A 19,540-nucleotide genomic window follows, 5' to 3' on the forward strand; every position below is an offset into this window, starting at 1 on the left:
GCAGAGGAGCATGATTCAGATGATCGCTCATGCAATCCTATGTAACGCACCACAGGTATGCAAAAGTTGGTTTATAAAACAGTTTTGACTTTGGAGTATGATGAGTTCAATTGCATTGGTCCAGGAGAATGTTGACAGCAGTATGCTTGTAACTATTCTGACTGGCAACCTGTTATTACAGTCAACCAAGTGGTAGCAAAAAAAAAACAACCACGTTACACATCATTGGTGATGCTAACGGTGCTGTGGATAAGTTAGTGGAGGAGAGATTCTCTTCATTGTCCAAGCAAGAATTATTTGCTCTTTTTATATAGAGCCTTAAAAGATGTTGTCTATTAGATGGGAGGTACAACATTCCCTTTAGAAATGGAGTTTCATGATGGATTTATTGTTGAGACTCGCTTTGCATGAGTTTAACCAGAGTAATTTGTCAAAAAAATTACATTATGTCTGATCGGTTCAACCATTAAAAAAAGACTACCGAGCCCAAATTCCATTATATCACAGGCACAAAATCAATCATTAAATATATCTGGGATTTGAAATATGGATTATAGATATACTTTTTCTTAATGGATGATTATTGATATACTTTGACTCACTGTTAAACTAAATAAAGATGAAATATCACAACATTAAACATTTGAATTAAGAACAAAGAACGCTCATGCTCCAGACAACTACAATTCAATAAAAAGCTATCTGGTCTCCACAGTAGCCACATATCTTGAACCAAGCATGCTTCTAAATTCGAGTCAAAATTCAGGCAAACCCACTCAAGTCAGCATGATTATGTAACAAGAAAATTAACAAATAATTTACTTGAAAATTGAGGTGGATGACACTTAGTCCACTTAACCAAAAAACATGCTTTTAGTTAGATTATGCTATTCAATCGTGTCGGGGTGTTCCTCCAAACAACTAGTCAACAATGGATCTTCGCAGGCTCCACATAAAAATATGGTGACAGAGAAAAGGTAATCTTTTGATATATGCATGATTATAATGAATGGAATAACATCTTCATGCCCCATAGATTAACAGCGGTTCAAATTCTTGAGGGATGAAGAGATTTAATGATACAACAGAACTATTTGCAGGTATTGGGCAGAAACAGCATCGGATACTTCAACTGATTGGATATAACAATTCAGTGCTTACAAAAGATTCTTAGCTCAGGAACAAAGAAACAAGTTAAAACTGTACACCCAGATACACTGTCTATAGATGCACATTCATCACCTGACCAAGGACCAAAAAGTTCAAAATGTTGCATTTGCTGCAGCCTGCAGGGCAAAATAATGAGTTCTGTCAAGATAAGTTATATGAAATTGTGGGAACAAAAAGAAAAATCTGCTAAAAAGGAAACTTGAGAAATACTTGGGTAATAGTTGTCATGTGAATGTCAATCAGCCTCTGCAGTTGTCTCATTACTCACAATCTGCCATTGTGGGACATTTTTAGCAAAAGAGAATAATGTATAGTGAAACCATAAACAATTGCAGAAGTGAGAATAGAATTTAATTAGTCAATTTACATAAAAGATAGTTATTATGTACAACATGCGGTACTCAGCAAACAAAAACCTGCAGTGCATTAGGATGGAAGAACATAGTTAATATGCCGGTATATTATCTTAAAATTATTGAATTATAAAATTGAAGAAATTACACAATCGCTTCAAAGTGCGTCTCATCCATAATGAGTAAACTGGTTGCAAAATCATGTGGAAATGACTAGTTGGTTGATTGCCGCCAAACTAAGCAAGTTCACCCTGCCAAACCCAAACATGTGTCCGCAGACAAAAAGGGCTTGTTTATTCTGCATATTTTTATTCGTGGTTCACCTCACTTCATGCCCTGAAACTGAGGTTGTTGACTAGCTTTTGTGATGCAACAACGATAATGCTTCTCCTATCAAATCTTCACCTTCATCTATCTCATTTTTGAGACCTAATTTTATCTCTAATGACAGGTCTAGATTCTTGGTAGGCCAAACCACTTTGAAGTCACCTAGTCCTCAAGATACATAAATCACACCAATTTTTCGCTCCATCATGAACCATGGACAAGAAAGATCTTTCATTCAATTCTTGTTGGCTACAGCTAGACATTGAAGTGATGCCTTTTGCAGAATATATCATAGAATTTCTGGTGACATATAAAAACACTGATCTGAAAAGCCAAAATGTTTCAAGCTTGTTTTATTTAAAACAGTACTCTATGATTAGAAGGAAATAAATTCTCTTGTTGCATTTCTATGTATGTCGTACCATTTTGTATCTCCATCTGCAAAGGAGTATCATAAAAGAAATTTAATCACTTTTATCCACAATCCATATTCAGTTCGTAGTTTCCTACAGCAACAAAGACTTCCAATCCGATCTTTAAAGAAGCATATACTTCTGAGATTGGGCTTCAACCCTCCATACTAGCCTCAGTGGCTGCAACTACTAGAGACAGCATCTATCACTATGTCCTCCTGTCAGGGATTGCTTTTATAGACTACGAAGCATGGACACCAATAAGGTATATGGACATGATACGATACATATAATCAATACAGCAAATCTTGATGAAGTAGGATATGATAAAGCTAGGATACTTTAATGAATATATATACGTACAGTGGCTTCAAATTGACCATTTAGTGTTAACAAGTTAGATTAAAAAGGAAAGAAAGCCCTGTCCTTCAATTTTGGAGGTATTAGGTAAGTACCTCAAGTATATCCAGGAAGTATCTAAAGCGAGGTTCACCATGCTGGTAGCTACTACCCCGTACCGGTCTATACCGTACCGGCACTGAACCAAGACTAAGTAACCGACCTCCATACCGAGCACGCCAACACTGTACCAATATGGAGTCCAACACGGAGATTATATACTTTGATCTGAAGTCTTTTATAATTTTAAAAAAATGGACACTTAACATTAGTATCGAACATGTATCTGAGAAGCATCGACGAGTAGCCGTATTTGATACGTATCCAAAATGAACACAATATATGATTTGAAATATTCGTGCTTCCTATTTTATAGAGGATGCAATTAAAGATGTTTGCTGAGATCCAAAGTGTGACATCGAAATCAATCTAAAGAACAAATATTTACATTTTCACATGCTCTTCTCAACTCATTGATTTGTCAATATATCTTCTTAAATTTGGATGCAGTAGTGGGATTGGCATTACTTATGCAGGCATCATAATCCATTCAAGTTTATTCTACTTAAAGTATAGCAAGCTTTCTTTTATCAATAAACTAGCCATTAGGAAGAATCACATCAAATAACAAAGGAGAGCTGTCCCTTCTTGCTCAAAAGACCACAGCCACACTAATTTCAATCAAGGACCCATGACATCGTACCATCAAAGCTCGGAGTTTAGCATGTCACCAATCTTAAGTTCCAAAATTCAGAACTTCATTAAATATCTGTATTTTGCTCAAAAAATCCAATAGACAGTCCTTTTTTCTTTTCAAGTAACAAGCAGCCTTGGTGTTAGCAATATCTTACTAGCCTAGCATGGCCAAGCTTTATGAAGCTAAAAGGACTAAAACATGTAAAATGAGCTATAAGTAATGTGGGAGAGAAACTTTAAAAAGCCAACTTTCTCCCATTAAGATGGGATCAGCTATAGAGTATAGCTCTTAATTGAGGTAGCACTATAGAAGAATTTTAGCAGAATCATACAACTCACTTTCAACCTAATGTTAACCCTCAAGATAGAGAATCGCATTATTAGTAAAGACCACTTTAGGTAAGAGAGAAGCTTCTTACAGAAACACCGTCATTGACAGTTCCAAGCTCGGTGAGAAAGGTGGAGGATTGACATCAGGTTGACCGCCAATTGTAATAATATATCAAACTATAAAAGGGATCCAAATTTGATACGCATGATAAATACTAAGGCATGCCATGTTCTGCCTAAATTAACATGGATGAAGGTTGTTAGGAAGGTCATGGAGAAACTTGGAATAGCATCATAGATGGCCTGGATGTTTAGCAAATAAGAATCCACAAAGCCAACCCCAAATAGTTGGGAAAAGGCTAGAATTATTATCCTTATAATAAGAGAATTCTTATAAAACCTGGAAGGCTATAAGGCAAATAGGTAGTCCTACCTTACTAATGGTAGATTAAGCTCATGCACTGAAAGAAGCAGCTTTACAAAACCCCCTAAACATGTAAATAACCAAGATGAGGAAAATAATTTTAAGTTTGAACATAGGAACAACATCTATCTTTGCGGAACAAATAACAGAAGAGGAGATAGTACAAATTTGGTGGCCTTGACAGAATATTGTCAAAGGTGTATGACGATAAGAGAAAAAGGTTTCACAGCTTATATACTGGAGCCAAGGAATGCCGTACCGGTCCGTACCGGCCGGTACGGGCCGGTACGTACCGGTCCGGTCCCTGACCGGTACCGGACACAGATGAAAACCGGTATTTCCGGTTTTCTTCTGTGAACCGGCCGGTACGGAGACCGTACCGGCCGGTACCGGCCTCGTACCGGTGCGAACCGGCCGGTTCGCACCGGTACGGTATTTTTTTTTGGGGGGGGGGAACCACAGCGCCTCGCTGTGGTTTTTTTTTTTTTTTTTGATGGGAAAGAAAGTGGTCCGGACCGGTACGGTACCGGTCCGGACCGGTACCGTACCGGTCCGGCCGGCCACCGGTATGCCGATCCGGACCGGTACGGCGGAGCTTGACTGGAGCAATGTCCATCATTACTATCTGAAATAGTTAGAGAGACTGGCTGTTTCGTGACCAATGGTGATTCAAACCTTGTTGACGTATGTGTCAAGGTAAGTTGGCAGACCATTCAAAACCTTGGGATAGACTCATCACTGAACATCAAATCCAATAATGGTCTGCATCTAAGATAGAGTGAACTTGAAAATAGCCAGGGCATCCCTTTGACGTAAATATTAGTATGCATTGGCAAATTGCAAGACCACAGCCAACAGTTACGATTTTATTACTGACATATTGATACTGCACTAATACCATACTGAATTATGGAAGAAATTACTCAGCTAAAATTTCGTTTATAGACCATGCAGGGAATCAAGAAGACTTCTGTTACAAGGTCACTGAAGCAAGTTTGGGGAACAGGAAGTGGCTAGCTGCATCCAATTCTGCCACAAATGCATACTTCTTAATCCTCTGGTTCAACAAAAGAGCCTAGCATAAGAGCTTACAGAATGTAACAACTAAATGATGGACTCTGTGAGGTTTGGTATCAAAAATTCGAGCTTATAAATAAATTCCTTAATCCAGAAGTTTTCTACAGTAATATAGAATGCGCTTACTGTTTTTTTTTCTCTTTATGTACCTGTGCAATGTAATCTTTTAACTTCTCACTGATGGATTCATCTAATGCTCTCTCAGCAAGCTCATACATTACAGTGTTGCCTTCTGGGCCATTAACTTTCTCCTTTAGCAAATACCTACATAGAGGTAACTATAAATAACAGAAATGCAGGTTAACAAAAGTGAGAACTAAAATGCAGCTAGATACAAGCTTACCTTTGTTGCACAAGCATCTCTAAAGTTTGCTTGGTGTTACCAAAGCAAGGATGGTTTTCATCACTCTCGTTTAATCCCAACCGCCTTAGTTGATGCCAAAGATTTTCTGTAATGCTATGCAATAGATTTAATCAATACCAAACCCGCAAAAAAATAATGGAACCTAGAAGCATAGAGAGAGAATGTAGCATACCCTCAGAGATTTTTCCTCCTGCAAGATGCACAATACTGATCACAACAAAAGTGAAACCTGTTACATGCGAGGTACTCTTGTCCTCAATATACTTGCTATAGATGTCAGGAGGTACCTTACTTACAATAACATATGATTTTGCCTCTGCAGTACCTGAAGGTATTATTATATGTTAGCAACTTATCACAGGATAAAGAGGATTTGTGTAACTTTTTTATATTTTTATTAGGCACTCATTGCACAATTATCTACATCAATGTATAGGTATTCATCCAAACGTGATACGTAACAATAACTTAGATATGCAACAGATAACTATATCGCTGTTTCAATTAAATAGAAGTATATGGAACCATTTGTTACTCATGCAACAAAAATTGATCTGCAAGTAGAAATAATGTTAAAAATATTAAGTAACACTACAACAATTGGACTTGCAGCTTACCCTGCTGAGACACACGACCCTGCCTGTTTGAGGAAGGACGAGAGCGCTGGAGCTCTTTCATCTCATAACCAAAAATGCTAGAGAGTTTATCTCTGGCCTCATTTATAACAAGTGCAGGCAATGAACGCTGACGATAGTTCTTGGTTATCAGTTGAGTCAAGTCTTCCCTCTTTATAGGGCACCCAGAGCTCTGGTAGGTCTTAAACAGCACATGGCGGATTACTTCTGCAACCAGCTTGTCCTTTTCCTGTGACAAGATGCATTACAACTCAGCGCATGTATTCGTTCAGCATAATCAAGAACTACATTTACAAAATGGAGGCAAACTGCCCCCACCTCTTGAGACACATCAATTTGTGAGTTCTCCTCATTGTAACTTGCCATCCTGTAGCCACAGACATAATTTCGCGTCACTTTAAGAAACATATTTTCTAAAACTTCTTAAATTACACTTAAAATATTTAGATTAAAAGAAAAAATATATATTGCATACTATCTAAATACTCTAAGATCATTATGTTTGAATTTCAAATTAGTTTAATATGGGAATTTAGAATTTAGGAGGGGATTTCAGACATTTGGCAGAAGTGTCATTGTGTCACCTACACAATGACAATAAGCAGGATAGTAAAAGTTGATAGCATGGGAAGATAGCACATGGATGATAGCAATATGCAGCAAACTTCGGAATACCATGGCTTTAAACAGTTTTCATGCAAAATCTGTATGACCACATCTCCTGGTTGACCTAAAATAAACTGCCAACAGATTCAAATATAATGACACCTAATTTTTGCCATTTTATTGAAGAAACAACAAAGATAACTTTTTTAATCAATGAGAACAGACAAAGGAAATCAATAAATTCCATCACCAAAGCCAATGCTTGTGTGCCTAATGAACCAAAAAAATCAAAACATGAAGCTTTGGAAGAATGTTATATAGCAACATTAACAAAAAACCCAATTCACAAGACTAGCTAAGAAGGCAAAACTAACTTCATCTTATCCAAAGAAACAAATTAGCCATCTTTATGATCTGAAATAAGTGTGTACTCGGTTCTTTGTTATTTGATGCAATAAAAAAAATGACACTACATCACTTTAGAGCAACTAAGGAACCATCTTTATGTTCAAATACTGTTCACCAATGGTGAAAGACGTTGCCTTTGCATACTAACTAAAATTTAAGGCAAAAAAGAGGGAAAAAACTACGGACACTCGTTTCCCTTACCTCTGAAACGGGCACAACACAATAAGCACCGAGTGTTTAAACCTTAAAACTAGAAAGGATGCCAATCCAAAGATAATTAACGTCTTCCAAGCTTTTGTTAAAAATTTAGGATTTATTTAAAGAACTCATCTCACATATTGAGAGGCATGTTTTGCGCTTTAAAATCTTTTCAGAAGGTTTGCAGCGAAGAGGCCGCACGTTCAGAGACAGAGAGAGTACCGGATCTGGAGAAGAGGAAAAGCTGTGAGGGTTTTAGGGTTTGAGAGAAGGGGATTCCTCGGAGGAGCTGGAGAGAGGCCGCTGCAGGTGAAATGGCGAAGAGACGCGGTGGGCGTGGGCGGCCGCTTCGGCTAGAAGAGGAGGTGCAGAGAGAGGTGGCGGCGCCGGGAGGAGGCCGCGGGCGGCCGTGGACGCTGGTTAAAAGGGACGGAGGCGGAGCCCTAAATAGAGATGAGAGTGAGCGACGGAAGAAAGCGCGAGAGCAGGAAGACAGACCCGAAACGGATGTTTGAAAGAAGAGAGTAAAATCTTCATTAAAAAAATAATAAAAATGGGATTTGTTTTTGTTTTTGTTTTATAAGGAGGGCGGAAGCAGATTAAAAAAAAATATTAAAAAAAATATAGAAATAAAAGAAAGCACAAGATGACAGTATAAATAAAGTAACAAAAGACGGAGGCCCTCCCTCGCATATAAGCTAGATTTTAGTCTCCGATTTCATTAGCAGGTCTTATACTAAAGTAGGATGAGCAGTCGTTGAAAAAAAAAAAAAATAACAAAAGACTAGAAAAAATATAAGCATAATCTTAAAAAGCAGTCATCCACCGTCGAAATCATCAGACCGCAATATTAAGCTTGGATTGGACTCCTGGCCTTTTGATTAACAGCCCTTCTATTTTATTGATTTTAAATAGATCACAAAATATGATAGTAGCAACCATGATCCATCCAAGACCATGATAATTAGACGGTGGTTGGAAAGAGAGAGATGGCAAGATGCTTGTAGAGGAGTAAGATGGGGATGTCCAATTTGAGTCTTAATGTCAAGCCTGGCCAAATTACTAGCGATGGCATTCAATTTTGCATTCATTTGCGGTACAAAGTAGGTATGTTCCTTCACTTCAACAACTCTTATATTGTATGTGATTGTGTTACAACTTACACATTGTATTTAATGCCTCTTCTATTTCTGGGTTCATGCAGTTGGATAAAGTAGCTATGATGGACATTTTGATTTTGAATGGGCAACCTTTTAATCTGACATGGAATTTGAAAAGTTGTTTACCGTTGGTTGTTTAGTTTCCTCTCGACGTTTTGCTGCGATGGAGACTCTTTAGGCTGGTTTATTTTTTATTTTTCCGTAGCATATGTTTGCATGGTTAAGTGCACGTAAGGCGGTCTTGTGTTATTACATTTGAATGATCTTTGGAACCTTCACAGCTCGTAGTTTATTAGTTTTTTGCATTTGATCTTGCGTAGCAATAAAGACACGGTTGGTCGTGTATGAAAGATCTTGTGTAACAATATAGAGACCGTTGGGCAATTAAAATGTGCACAATTAGAGGGAACTCATACATACGTTCATTTTAGAAGCTTGATCTTGGAAGGGCATAACACATAAAGCTGCAAGCAGGTTGATGGGATCAGGCTTTTTGATGTCTATTTTTTATGCTTCTAGTAATGTTCTTGTGATCATATTCCAAGCATTTCTCTCATGTATACTAAGCCAAAGCACCGTTTCATGCATCATTACTAACGGGAATTTATAGCCAGATAAAAGATTCCATAAAAGGTGCATAAAACTCATGATAATAGATAAATTGAATGTTTCGGCCGAATGGAACTCCTTTCAAGCGGAAAAATAGCTCCGCAAGTATGTTCGAGAGTGGAACAATTCCTAGATGGACATAGGGCTTTCAACCTACCATGACACCAGTGGAATAAGATGTTAGGTCATCAATATAAAGCTAGCTCAAAAAAATTGTCCGATGTACTAAATACTTATGAGAGGATCTAAGCGGGTGTATGTTTAGCACCACATTGTTATATATTGGATAGATCCTATATACTTTTACCTGACCAAGAAACTCTGAGCTATTACCAATGATATTAAAGTAGATATAGCTCATGATCGATATGGACTAGAAGATATTACAATATGGGCTCATTAGGACTGACCACGAGTTGATTGTGGTCAGTCCTAATGAGCTCGCCCGTGTGGTATTTGTGATTGGCTTTGAAAAAACATTAGAGCTTAAATACGAGGAGTATATGAGAAAACTCGTGCAAGCATGTGCTTAGTCCCACATCGATTATATATTGAGTAGATCTTAAGTATAGACAAAGTCTAATGGAACAAATTGTATCATTATTCGAAGGGATAAAACAAGATGGGAAGAGTTCTGCATCTTTGTGGTGTTGATTATGAAAAAAAAATCAAGTACTAAGTTTAAATTTTACATTACTTGCTTCAATTTTTTTAGTCATACATGCAATGCGCTGAAAAATATTTGTTCTTACCTTTTTTTTTGAACTATAGATTTTCATTCGTTGTTTTTTTTTTGTTCCAACATTTTTTTTATTGATTATGTATTGACTTTTTTACTTGATATTTGAAAACATGGACTTTATTAAAATATAGCCAAAATTAACATTAGATAAAGTTATTCGTAAACTAGCACTTCCTTATTTTTTAGATCTTTTGTTGATGTTGTTTTAGGTGAAGAAGATGATGTATCAAAGATAGAAAGAGTTTGAGGATACTCATGTAATGATGAAATTCGACTGAACGAAGATGCCGCCTTACTTGCTATTAAAATATTAAACGAAATATTCAAATTTGAAATCTAAGATTTAATTTTGTTGATAAAAAATATTTTAAATATTTGTATCAAAAGATTTATAATGCTCATACACAACTTGTGATCAAGCTTGGGCAATCAAAGTGGCTTCCCCTCAATTCAGGTAATCAAAGTGGCTTCCCCTCAATTCAGGCAATTAAAGTGGCTTCCCCTAGATTCAGGCAATCAAAGTGGATTCATAGATACTATATCGTCAATATGGCTTCTCCTTGGTTCCTAAATATTTTCTTCCTTTTTCTTTTCCAACTCATCCAACAAAAAATAGAAAAGTCATCAATGGCTATCGGAGAATGTATAATACTCATACAAAATTTAGCATCGAGCAAATGCTCTTACTCATTGTTGGTTTAGCCTCTTCTCTTTTTTTTCATTACTATCTTTTTCCATTTAAATATAATATATATACATATAGCTCGTGAACCAAATATCACTATTTTTTAAAAATTTATTAGACAAATGCAGCGCAACACACCTTTCCTGCTAGTGATGATATATAAGAGAATGTTGCTTTAATATTGCTCACTTAGAGAAAACTAAATGGAGAGGTAGTGATCTAATAGGCTTGGAATGTGTATAAATTATTATATATAGGTGAGGGTAATAATAGAAATGGAGTAGAATATGGTGGATAAAGAAATGAAAGAAAAAATTATACATGTAAATAAGATAAGTGATAGATTGATAGCTACCAAATTAATTTTAGAGAAAAAAATGTTAATGTAATTAGTGTATATACACGAGAAGTAGAGTTAGAGGAGAGGGGTGAGAAGTAATTTTGGAAAGAAATTGATGAATTAATATGAAATATTTTTAAAGAAAAAATGGGTGTGGTGATCTAAATAGGTGTGTAGGAAAGAATAGTATAGGATATAAGAGTGCATAGGAGGTTCGATTTTGGAGATAGCAGCTTCGTAGCAACTTCCATCCTTGAATTTGTAGCAGCTTATGACTTAGCAATTGCAAATGCATATTTTAGGAAGAGAGACAATCACTTAATAACCTTTAAAAATAATTTAAATTTATCACAATATATTCTTTATTAATAAGGATTGTAATATGATACTATAAGAGAGTTTAATAGCAACATAGGTTGCCGGTTTAGATGTGCATACTAGATGCAAGAAGAAAAGAAAAATAATTAATAACTGTCCAAACATAAGATGATAAAATTTAAAAGGAGAAAGTATCATAATTTTTAGAAAAATTATTAAAGGAGAGAAATTTGAATTTAAGAATTAAGTTGAACAAAATATGGTATCAAATAACCAATTGTATTAAGAGGGTAGCTCTAGATGTTTTAGGAGGGACAAAGTGAAAAATTATATATATATATATATATATATATATATATATATATATATATATATATATATATATATACATACATACTTGTTGGTGGAATTATGAGGGCCATAAGACAATTAAAACATATGGACTTGCTTTAAACAATCAAGGGTTTCATAAAATACAAGAAAGCCAAAAAAAGACGTAAAAAGAGTAGTAAGTAAAGCTAAATATGTAGTATATAATAATTTATATGATAGGTTAAGGTTAAGAGGATATGGGAAAGAAATTTATAAAACAACTAAAAGAAGAAAAAGGAAAACTAAATATATTGATCAAGGTATATAAAAAATGAGATAATGTTATATTAGTGAAAGATAAAAAAATTAGAGAAAGAAACAAATATTATTCTAAAACCTTTACTAGAAAATATAATGAAGAAGAAGTTAAGATTTTATTCATACAATTCATAGTAGAAAAGTGAAGATAGTTTTCCAAAGAATACAAAAGGTTAAGATATTAGGACCACATGAAATATCTATTAAGGATTGGAAAATTATGGGAGATTGAATTAAATTGGCCTACCAACTTTTTTAATGAAATTACAAAAACAAAGAAATTGCTAGATGATTGAAAGAGAAGTATTGTAGTATCTTTCTAAAAAAATTAACATGATGAGCAACATTATTCTAATTATTGGAGAACTAAGCTCCCAACTCACTCTACAAAATTAAGGAAAAGAGTAACTGAACAAAGATTAAGAAAAATAATAATTAATTAGGATAACCAATTTAGATTTATGCATGAAAAGGCAACAATAGATACTATCTTGTTACTTAGTCCATTGATAAAAAAATATAGAGAAAATTAATCTTATTAATTTAAAGAAAGCTTGATAGTGTATGAAAAAAAATAATTTGGCGGACCTTATAAAAGACGGGTGTATATGTGGGTATTGACAAGTGCTAGGAGTTGCTATAGTACAATAAATATTTTCTAGTCACAATAGGCTTATATCAAGGATTAATAGAAAGCTCATTCCTATTTGTATTAATTACAAATAAACTCACATGTAATATTCAAGAAAATATAGCATGGTGTAGATTATTTGTGGATGATATAGTATGGATTAATAAAAAAAAAATTTAAATACTAAATCAAAATTATGGAGAAAAACTTTAGAGGATAAAAGCTTAAAGTCTAATAGAATGACAATATAGAACATAAAACACAAATTTAATCATAATGAAAATGAAGATATAATATTTATATCAATTAATAGACGAGATATTATAGAGTAACCAATTTTGTTATTTAGAATCTATTATATAAAATAATAGACATATAGATGAAAATGTATATAACAAAATTATAACTAGTTAGATAAAATAGAGAGATGCATCTGAAATATTATATGATAAACAAATACCTTATAGACTTAAATAATTAAAACAACAATAAGATGTTATATGACTCAAGATTCTGGACAATAAAGAAAATACATAAAAACAATCTAAATATTGCAAAAATAAGAATGTTAAGATGGATGAATGGTAAAACTAGAAAGAATAAATTAAGAAATAAATATATTAGAGGAGCTTAGGAATTGCACAAATTAAGGATAAAGTGATGGAAATTTGATAAAGATGGAATGAAATATATAGCAAATGCCTGAGAAAACTTTTATAAAAAGAGATACTTTAGTTTGCGCTGAAGATTATAAAAAAAAATAAAAAAAAAGGAGAAAAGCCTAAATTTACATGGATAAAGATTATGAGGAAGGATATAGAAAATTTTAAAATAACATCAGAAGTGATCCTAATTAGGAACACTTAGAAAATGAGAATCCATAAATCAGTCCAAATAGTTAGGAAAAAGCTTGATGATTGTGATTGTGATTATGATTGTTAGCAATTGTTAAATGGTATCATTTTCCCATAATGACCATAAGTTGCTAGATGAATGAAAATGTACCATATACATTCAAAAAGCCCTCCTCTGTTACAATATATGAATAGTAAAATAGACTGTATAGCAATATAAACTACCCAGCTAAGGCTTCTAACAGATCGATCTATACCATGGGGAGTTTTGAGATCCTCCATGGAGGCAATGCCTAATATTGTTGCACTAAGAGAATATGTATGTGTGCTATTGGAACATAAAATAATATACACTGGTCATTTTAGAAGGAACTTCCGAGATTCTGAGTACCATCTGGTGTAGCATGACACTAGATTTGGCCAGTCGGAGTCAGGACAGGAGGTGAAATGATGGAGCCAGAGTGCCAGAATTTCTTCCTGCTGTTCCCAGCTTAACTTCTCGATTATTTCCTCCAGCACCCTAAGCATCTCTACTCTTTCCCCACTGCTCATTATGGGAGCGCCCACACCATTGCTAGCTCGGCAAAGCAACGGCAACCATGACGTCAGCATCGCCATCCGATAGTGTGCTATGGATCCATCTTCACCTTCTCCTTTCCATTCTTCCATTTGCTTAGAGTTGGCATGCTTAAATAAAAATGCTGCACCGAAAAAAGTCTTGCTTTGAGCATTGGGCATTGCTAGTGTTATAGAAAAAATGTCATCTTTGATATTGTATTAATAATGTTGAAACTATAATAGTTTGTTAAAAAGAAGGCTTACAAAACAAGAACTCATAATATTATAAACTTTTGAGGAGGAGTCAGTTCGAGCAAACCTCGAGTGTCTTTCAACATGAAAACTATTTACATAAACAATTTATCTGCCAGCTTCATTGAATACTCTTATCATGATGTCTATTATTCTCCAACTGGTGGATTCAAGTTCTTCTTAGTGGTTGGTTTCATTTAGAAATGCCAAAACATGTTTGCAAAATGCTTTTTTTGTGCTTTGAGGCCATCAAGAACATGGGAAAGCTGGAGTATTCTATAGAAGCCTGAACTAAAACCCTCCAGAGAGATAAGCACATGAATACAGATAATTCATGTAGCTTGAAATTAAGCTGCAAGTGATGCATATGGGTGAGATCTTTTCCTACCTTATGAGAAGTTTTCGCTTATAACATGCAACTAAATTCAGGAGAATTTATTGACTACTTTCAATGTACTAAGGGACCTTCAATAAGGAGATGTGGCATCTCTTGATATCTTTTAACCGCAAAGCAATTAAGTAGATGCATATTGCAATACTTCATTAAAGGAAAAATACTGTAATAATTTGTTGTGTGTTTATCTATCTACGCATGCATCTAAGCACCCATGTGTCCGTGTGTCTATCTCTACAAGTTGTCTTATCCTTTCCACCTAAGTTGCTCCAGACATTATAAAAAAATTCGAATGTTCAGGTGCTCTATTATGTTTCAAGAAGAGCAGAATAAAGACATTTCTAATAATTTGAACACAGAGGTCTTAGGACAAGAAATATAAGCTATGGATAACAGCCAACAAGATCCTGCAAGCTATCTATGTTGCCTGACAGCTCTAGGACACCTTCACAAATCAATTTTCAGGGTCATTTTTCTGATGCAGCCTAAGCATTTGGATGGAACAAAGAACTGCATAGGATGGTAGGACACTTACTGAGATTACAAGAAAGCTTCATGCTATAGATATCATACCAATAGTTAGTCAGCAAAACAAGGCCAAAGCGATGGACAAGAATGATGCCGGCAGGATGAGGTTCCAAAGTGAAATAAAATTTGCTCAACTAAGATTTTATTTTATACTTTTTCTGAAGCAAATAGAACCAATTAGTATTATTGCCACTCTAATGGTTTGGATGCAGTATGGATGGCCACGAACTAATATGTTGAAATACAATATCAAGATTCTAGCTTAACTGCTCATAATAAAAGAGCGTGTGTTGCAAGCAGTTCTTTTAATGCATATATTACTACTGATACGTATTGCAACAAACTGAAAACATTTTTTTGATGCCATTTAGGAAATTACATAGTGATAGAGCTTAGGGTCGAGAACTAGCACAAGTAGGAAGTGCTTGCTTCAATTTAGTCTATAGAGTGTTTACAAGTTAAACTGGTCATGTTTTACGTGATTGTTTGCAATCTTTTATTTGTCTGAATATTTGGAGTGGATCTTCCAAGTCTTAGGAAGTATTACTGTGCATACGACAAGCGATGAACACTTTCTTTTAGAGTAGAGCATACTACTGTTTGACAGAAAGGTGTCTACAAGCGACTAGGTCTGGGCTTTCCAGCGAAGGCCGCACCCAAGGTATTTGAAAGATTCTGAATTGAGAAAAGAAAAGGAAAAGAGATTCTTCGCTGCTTCTAGTGCAACTTACCACCCTCTAGGTTAAAATTTTCGACAATGATATGATGCTTTGTACAAGTTGAAAGGTTAAAGGGATGTCAAGCACATATCTGGCCATTGTTTCCTAGGACAAGAGAGACCTCTCGATCCACTTTCCAATATTTTCATCATTCTAGCCTTCTCCCATCCCGATGGTGTGGCTCTATAGCACAACAGTCATGAAAATTAAATGACGGCTGTCAATTAACCAGACCCCAAAAAAAGTCGCTATTTATATCTTAGGGTGGCAACTTTAGCCAATAGAGCCGTGGATTGGGTGGCTGCTTATGCAGTCAGCCATTCCGGTGGTACTCTGTGGACCAGCGAGGAAGAGCTGCCTAGCGCACTTCGTGCTATTTTGTTCTCTGACTTCATTGGGTATGTTCGTATCCGTGTGGTATGACTTACCCGCTTAAGCAAGCAAAAAAAAGAGAAAAGAATTAGCACCAAATCCTAAAATGATAATTCTAGGACATGAAGTTCATGGTTGCAATTTAAGCTCATGCAAGAAAGAAGCAATCCTTCGTCTCTTAGATGGAGAAACATTGAGATAAGATCACATTTTTTGGTGTAGAAAACTGCAGCAACAACAGAGAGAGAGAGAGAGAGAGAGAGAGAGAGAGAGAGAGAGAGAGAGCAATTGGTTTGCGTTTATAACCAATTGAATCTAGGGACGGCCTATGGCTTAGTTAAATTGCCATGGATCCCATAAAATGTGATCTTATATCTCTGTTTCTCCATCTGAGAGAAACAGATAGATAAGATTAAACAGGTCAAAAATTAAACAGGATCGTCAGATTAAACGGGTCAAAAACATGTTCTAGAATGTATCAAGTTAATCTTATGATAGCAAGTTACCTGCATGCGCCCATAAAAAATAATAATAATTTTATGATGATGATGATGATGATGTTAAATTTATGTGACCAGATAGAGGCTACCATATTTTTTTCTAAATTACATGGGCCCTCCAACAAAGCACGTAACTCCAGAAACGGGAAAAAGGAAGCATGGAGACTCCCAAACGTAACCCCTTGCGTACAATTTTGGCTAGCGGTGGACCCTGGCACGACTAGTTGTGTGGCTTCAGACCACCACAAAATCTAGCGGTACCACCGGAATCCACCTGTATCGATGTAGACCAAGACGGTTTTTAATCAATGCAATCACCCCACGTGGCAAACACAATCAAGAGAATCCAACGACTTCTGCCGGTCGGTGTTTTAGATCAAAACACCGAAGCCTCGCATGAAACTCTCGTCCACTTTCACGTGGACCTTTCAGTTCGACATAGACCGGCCTCCCGTCCGAGTCGCCAGACCGGAGCCGAGCCGGAGGAAATAAAATAATCGAGAAATATAAGTAAAAAATAGTAGGGGAGAAAAGGCAAGGGAACTGACCGGAGACGCGAACGAGGGCCACCTGAAGCCGGGGCTCGGCAGAGAGGGCAAGGCGGCCGAGTCTCGCCGCCGCCCCCCACTGGGCCACCGCCTCCACTGCCGCCCCGCACTCCGCCATCTTCTGTCCCAGCCACAGGGCCTCAGCTGCCATCTTCTCCGCCGATCCGGCCCCGCCGACGCCCACCACGTCCCCTTCCTCCGCCACCGCGGCCGCCGCCGCAAACCGCCTCATCCCGGACCTGACCGCCCCGATTATCATGTCCAACGACCGATCCGTCGGGGAGGCGCGGGAGATCGCGGCAGCGGTGGCGGCCTCGAGACATTGGAGGTTGCGGGAGAAGGCAGCAGAGAGGGCGGCGCGGTTTAGCTCGTTGAGGCCGGTGGCGGCGCCCAGGCGAAGGTTGTCGTCGAGGAGGCGATCGGCGAGGGAGCGGACGAGCTCGTACTTGCGGGAGGCGACGGGGACGCGGGAGACGGTGGAGAGGACGTGGGCGAGGGCGCGATCGGCTGCGGTAGTGCCATCGGGGGCGGTGGCGGCAGTGGCGGGGGAGAAGGAGGAGGAGGGGAGGTGGGAGAAGGCGGGGGAGAGGAGGAAGAAGAGGAGGGAGAGGAGGGCGTGTAGGGAGAGGAGAAGGAAGCGGCGGAGGAGGTGGAGGAGGCGGCCGCCGGGGAGGAGGATGAGGGAGGAGGGCGACGACCGCGCGGCGTCTGAAGGGGAGACGTGCTTGGAGGAGAGAAGGGCGGCGGCGATCGCCGCTAGGCTTTCCATGGGGATTGCTGTGGTGGTGGTTCCTTTGGGTTTGTCCTCTCCGTCGTTCATCAGGAGGAAGGGGAAGGAGGGGAAGCGACGCGAATATTAATAGGTATCTTTCGCCTAAACAGTTCTGAGAACAACCTCTAAAACCAAGGTGTTCCGGTCCATTGACAGACTGGTAATTGGTTATTGTGATGCAAATAACGTGTCAAGGTGCGATGCATAATAACTTGAATCAAAATTTCTTATCCTGCTGGGCCACCATTTTCAAATTGAATCACCAAGAATCCAATTCAGGAACCCAAACCTGAAACAGGGGTACCATCTTTTGACTTTGTAGAAATATGATCCATATACCATGTACCATCTTTTGACTATGGAGAAATATGATCTATATACCATACTTCTGAGTTCTGACTAGGTAGAAATAAGACCTTGTACATCTTTCAACATGAATAGAAGAAAATAATGTAAGGGCAATCTCATAGCAGCTATATGTGTGTGGTGTTGATGCAGCTCTCTGCTTCCTATTCAGTAGTGCCAATCTCATGGACCTGAAACTTGCCCTTGTATAACGGTAGAGGTCACTTGACACTCAAAGATTGCAGGCTTTGAGGTGCATGGTATTCTTGTTCATGCACCCATGGTTGGAAAGTGCAGAGAATATCTTTAATCCCGATTGGGCGACGATGATGCTAGTGAATCGCCAGTAGAAGACACTGATTAGTGGGGACGCTAGAAGATTAGTTGTACAAACCAAGCTAGGGTTTTCTCTATGTGCATTTCTATGGCGAATTAGTGAGATTAGAAGGTGGCGAAAGAGGGGATATCATGAGCCCTAAAAGTCGAGAGAGGTACGGTGCAGCATTGAACTCACATGAGGATACATGGGCCAAAACCTCAAGAGATCAATGCGGCGGGGACTCACCTGAGTTATCTCCTATTTTATGTTACAGGTCAACTGGTCTAGTTGGTTTGGTTCTGGTCGAGTAAGGTAATAAATAAAGGGACCCAACTTAGGCTCAAATAACATGCATAAGGCATATATTCATTATTTTCTTTCATTAAATCATTTTTTTAGTCACAAATTATGAAAATTACAATTAATCCCAATGGATCCTCGTGTTTTCAAATTGTTGGATTATTGTCCTCTAATTTAATTTATTTATCTCAAGATATCAATTATTGTAAAATTGAAAAATTATGTGATTCATATTTTTTTTGAGAAATAAAATTATAGGATTCATTTATTTTAGTCCAGAAACAAAGAAGTAAAATTATGGGATTCGGATATTGACATTAAGTCGAGCAAAAAGCATAGAAAAAATAAAAAAAAAACACGAGAAAAATCAAGCACTTTAAAGGAAAGCACAACCTCTAATTATTATTCAAGAAAAGGATCTTAAGATAAAAATAAAATCCAAAATGTTAGATCTTAAAAATCGAATAAAATGAACCCTAAAATACATAAAAATCTACCCAGTAATTACTAAAAATGGGAAAAAATGGATACCAACTAAATATGATATTCTTAAGCTCTCCAACT

At 37.1% G+C, this 19,540-nt stretch overlaps 2 protein-coding genes across 6 annotated transcripts; both read right to left on the reverse strand.

The window, feature by feature from the left end:
* Window positions 1-964: 964 nt before the first annotated feature.
* Window positions 965-8,370, reverse strand: LOC103697931 (melanoma-associated antigen 1). Of its 4 annotated transcripts, none has more exons than XM_039127332.1 (9): window positions 8,227-8,370; window positions 6,507-6,555; window positions 6,171-6,417; window positions 5,726-5,878; window positions 5,533-5,638; window positions 5,339-5,453; window positions 2,719-2,847; window positions 1,381-1,441; window positions 965-1,286 (listed from the first exon to the last, which is right to left on the reverse strand). In XM_039127332.1, the coding sequence occupies exons 2-8, from the start codon at window positions 6,552-6,554 to the stop codon at window positions 1,406-1,408; spliced, it is 834 nt and encodes a 277-aa protein (XP_038983260.1). In that variant the 5' UTR covers window position 6,555; window positions 8,227-8,370; the 3' UTR covers window positions 965-1,286; window positions 1,381-1,405. The 4 variants fall into 4 exon arrangements, with proteins under 4 accessions (XP_038983260.1, XP_026657230.1, XP_026657231.1 ...); XM_026801429.2 differs by lacking the exon at window positions 8,227-8,370 and adding an exon at window positions 7,538-7,961; XM_026801430.2 differs by lacking the exon at window positions 8,227-8,370 and adding an exon at window positions 7,623-7,959.
* A 5,074-nt stretch (window positions 8,371-13,444) lies between these two features.
* LOC103697933 lies at window positions 13,445-18,423 on the reverse strand. Of its 2 annotated transcripts, XM_039127334.1 has the most exons (3): window positions 17,241-18,421; window positions 13,687-14,070; window positions 13,445-13,649 (listed from the first exon to the last, which is right to left on the reverse strand). In XM_039127334.1, the coding sequence occupies exons 1-2, from the start codon at window positions 18,058-18,060 to the stop codon at window positions 13,727-13,729; spliced, it is 1,164 nt and encodes a 387-aa protein (XP_038983262.1). In that variant the 5' UTR covers window positions 18,061-18,421; the 3' UTR covers window positions 13,445-13,649; window positions 13,687-13,726. The 2 variants fall into 2 exon arrangements, with proteins under 2 accessions (XP_038983262.1, XP_038983261.1); XM_039127333.1 differs by having other exon boundaries at window positions 13,445-14,070; window positions 17,241-18,423.
* Between the last annotated feature and the right edge of the window lie 1,117 nt (window positions 18,424-19,540).

Source organism: Phoenix dactylifera, chromosome 6 (genome assembly GCF_009389715.1).
Source record: "Phoenix dactylifera cultivar Barhee BC4 chromosome 6, palm_55x_up_171113_PBpolish2nd_filt_p, whole genome shotgun sequence".
Taxonomy (NCBI): domain Eukaryota; kingdom Viridiplantae; phylum Streptophyta; class Magnoliopsida; order Arecales; family Arecaceae; genus Phoenix; species Phoenix dactylifera.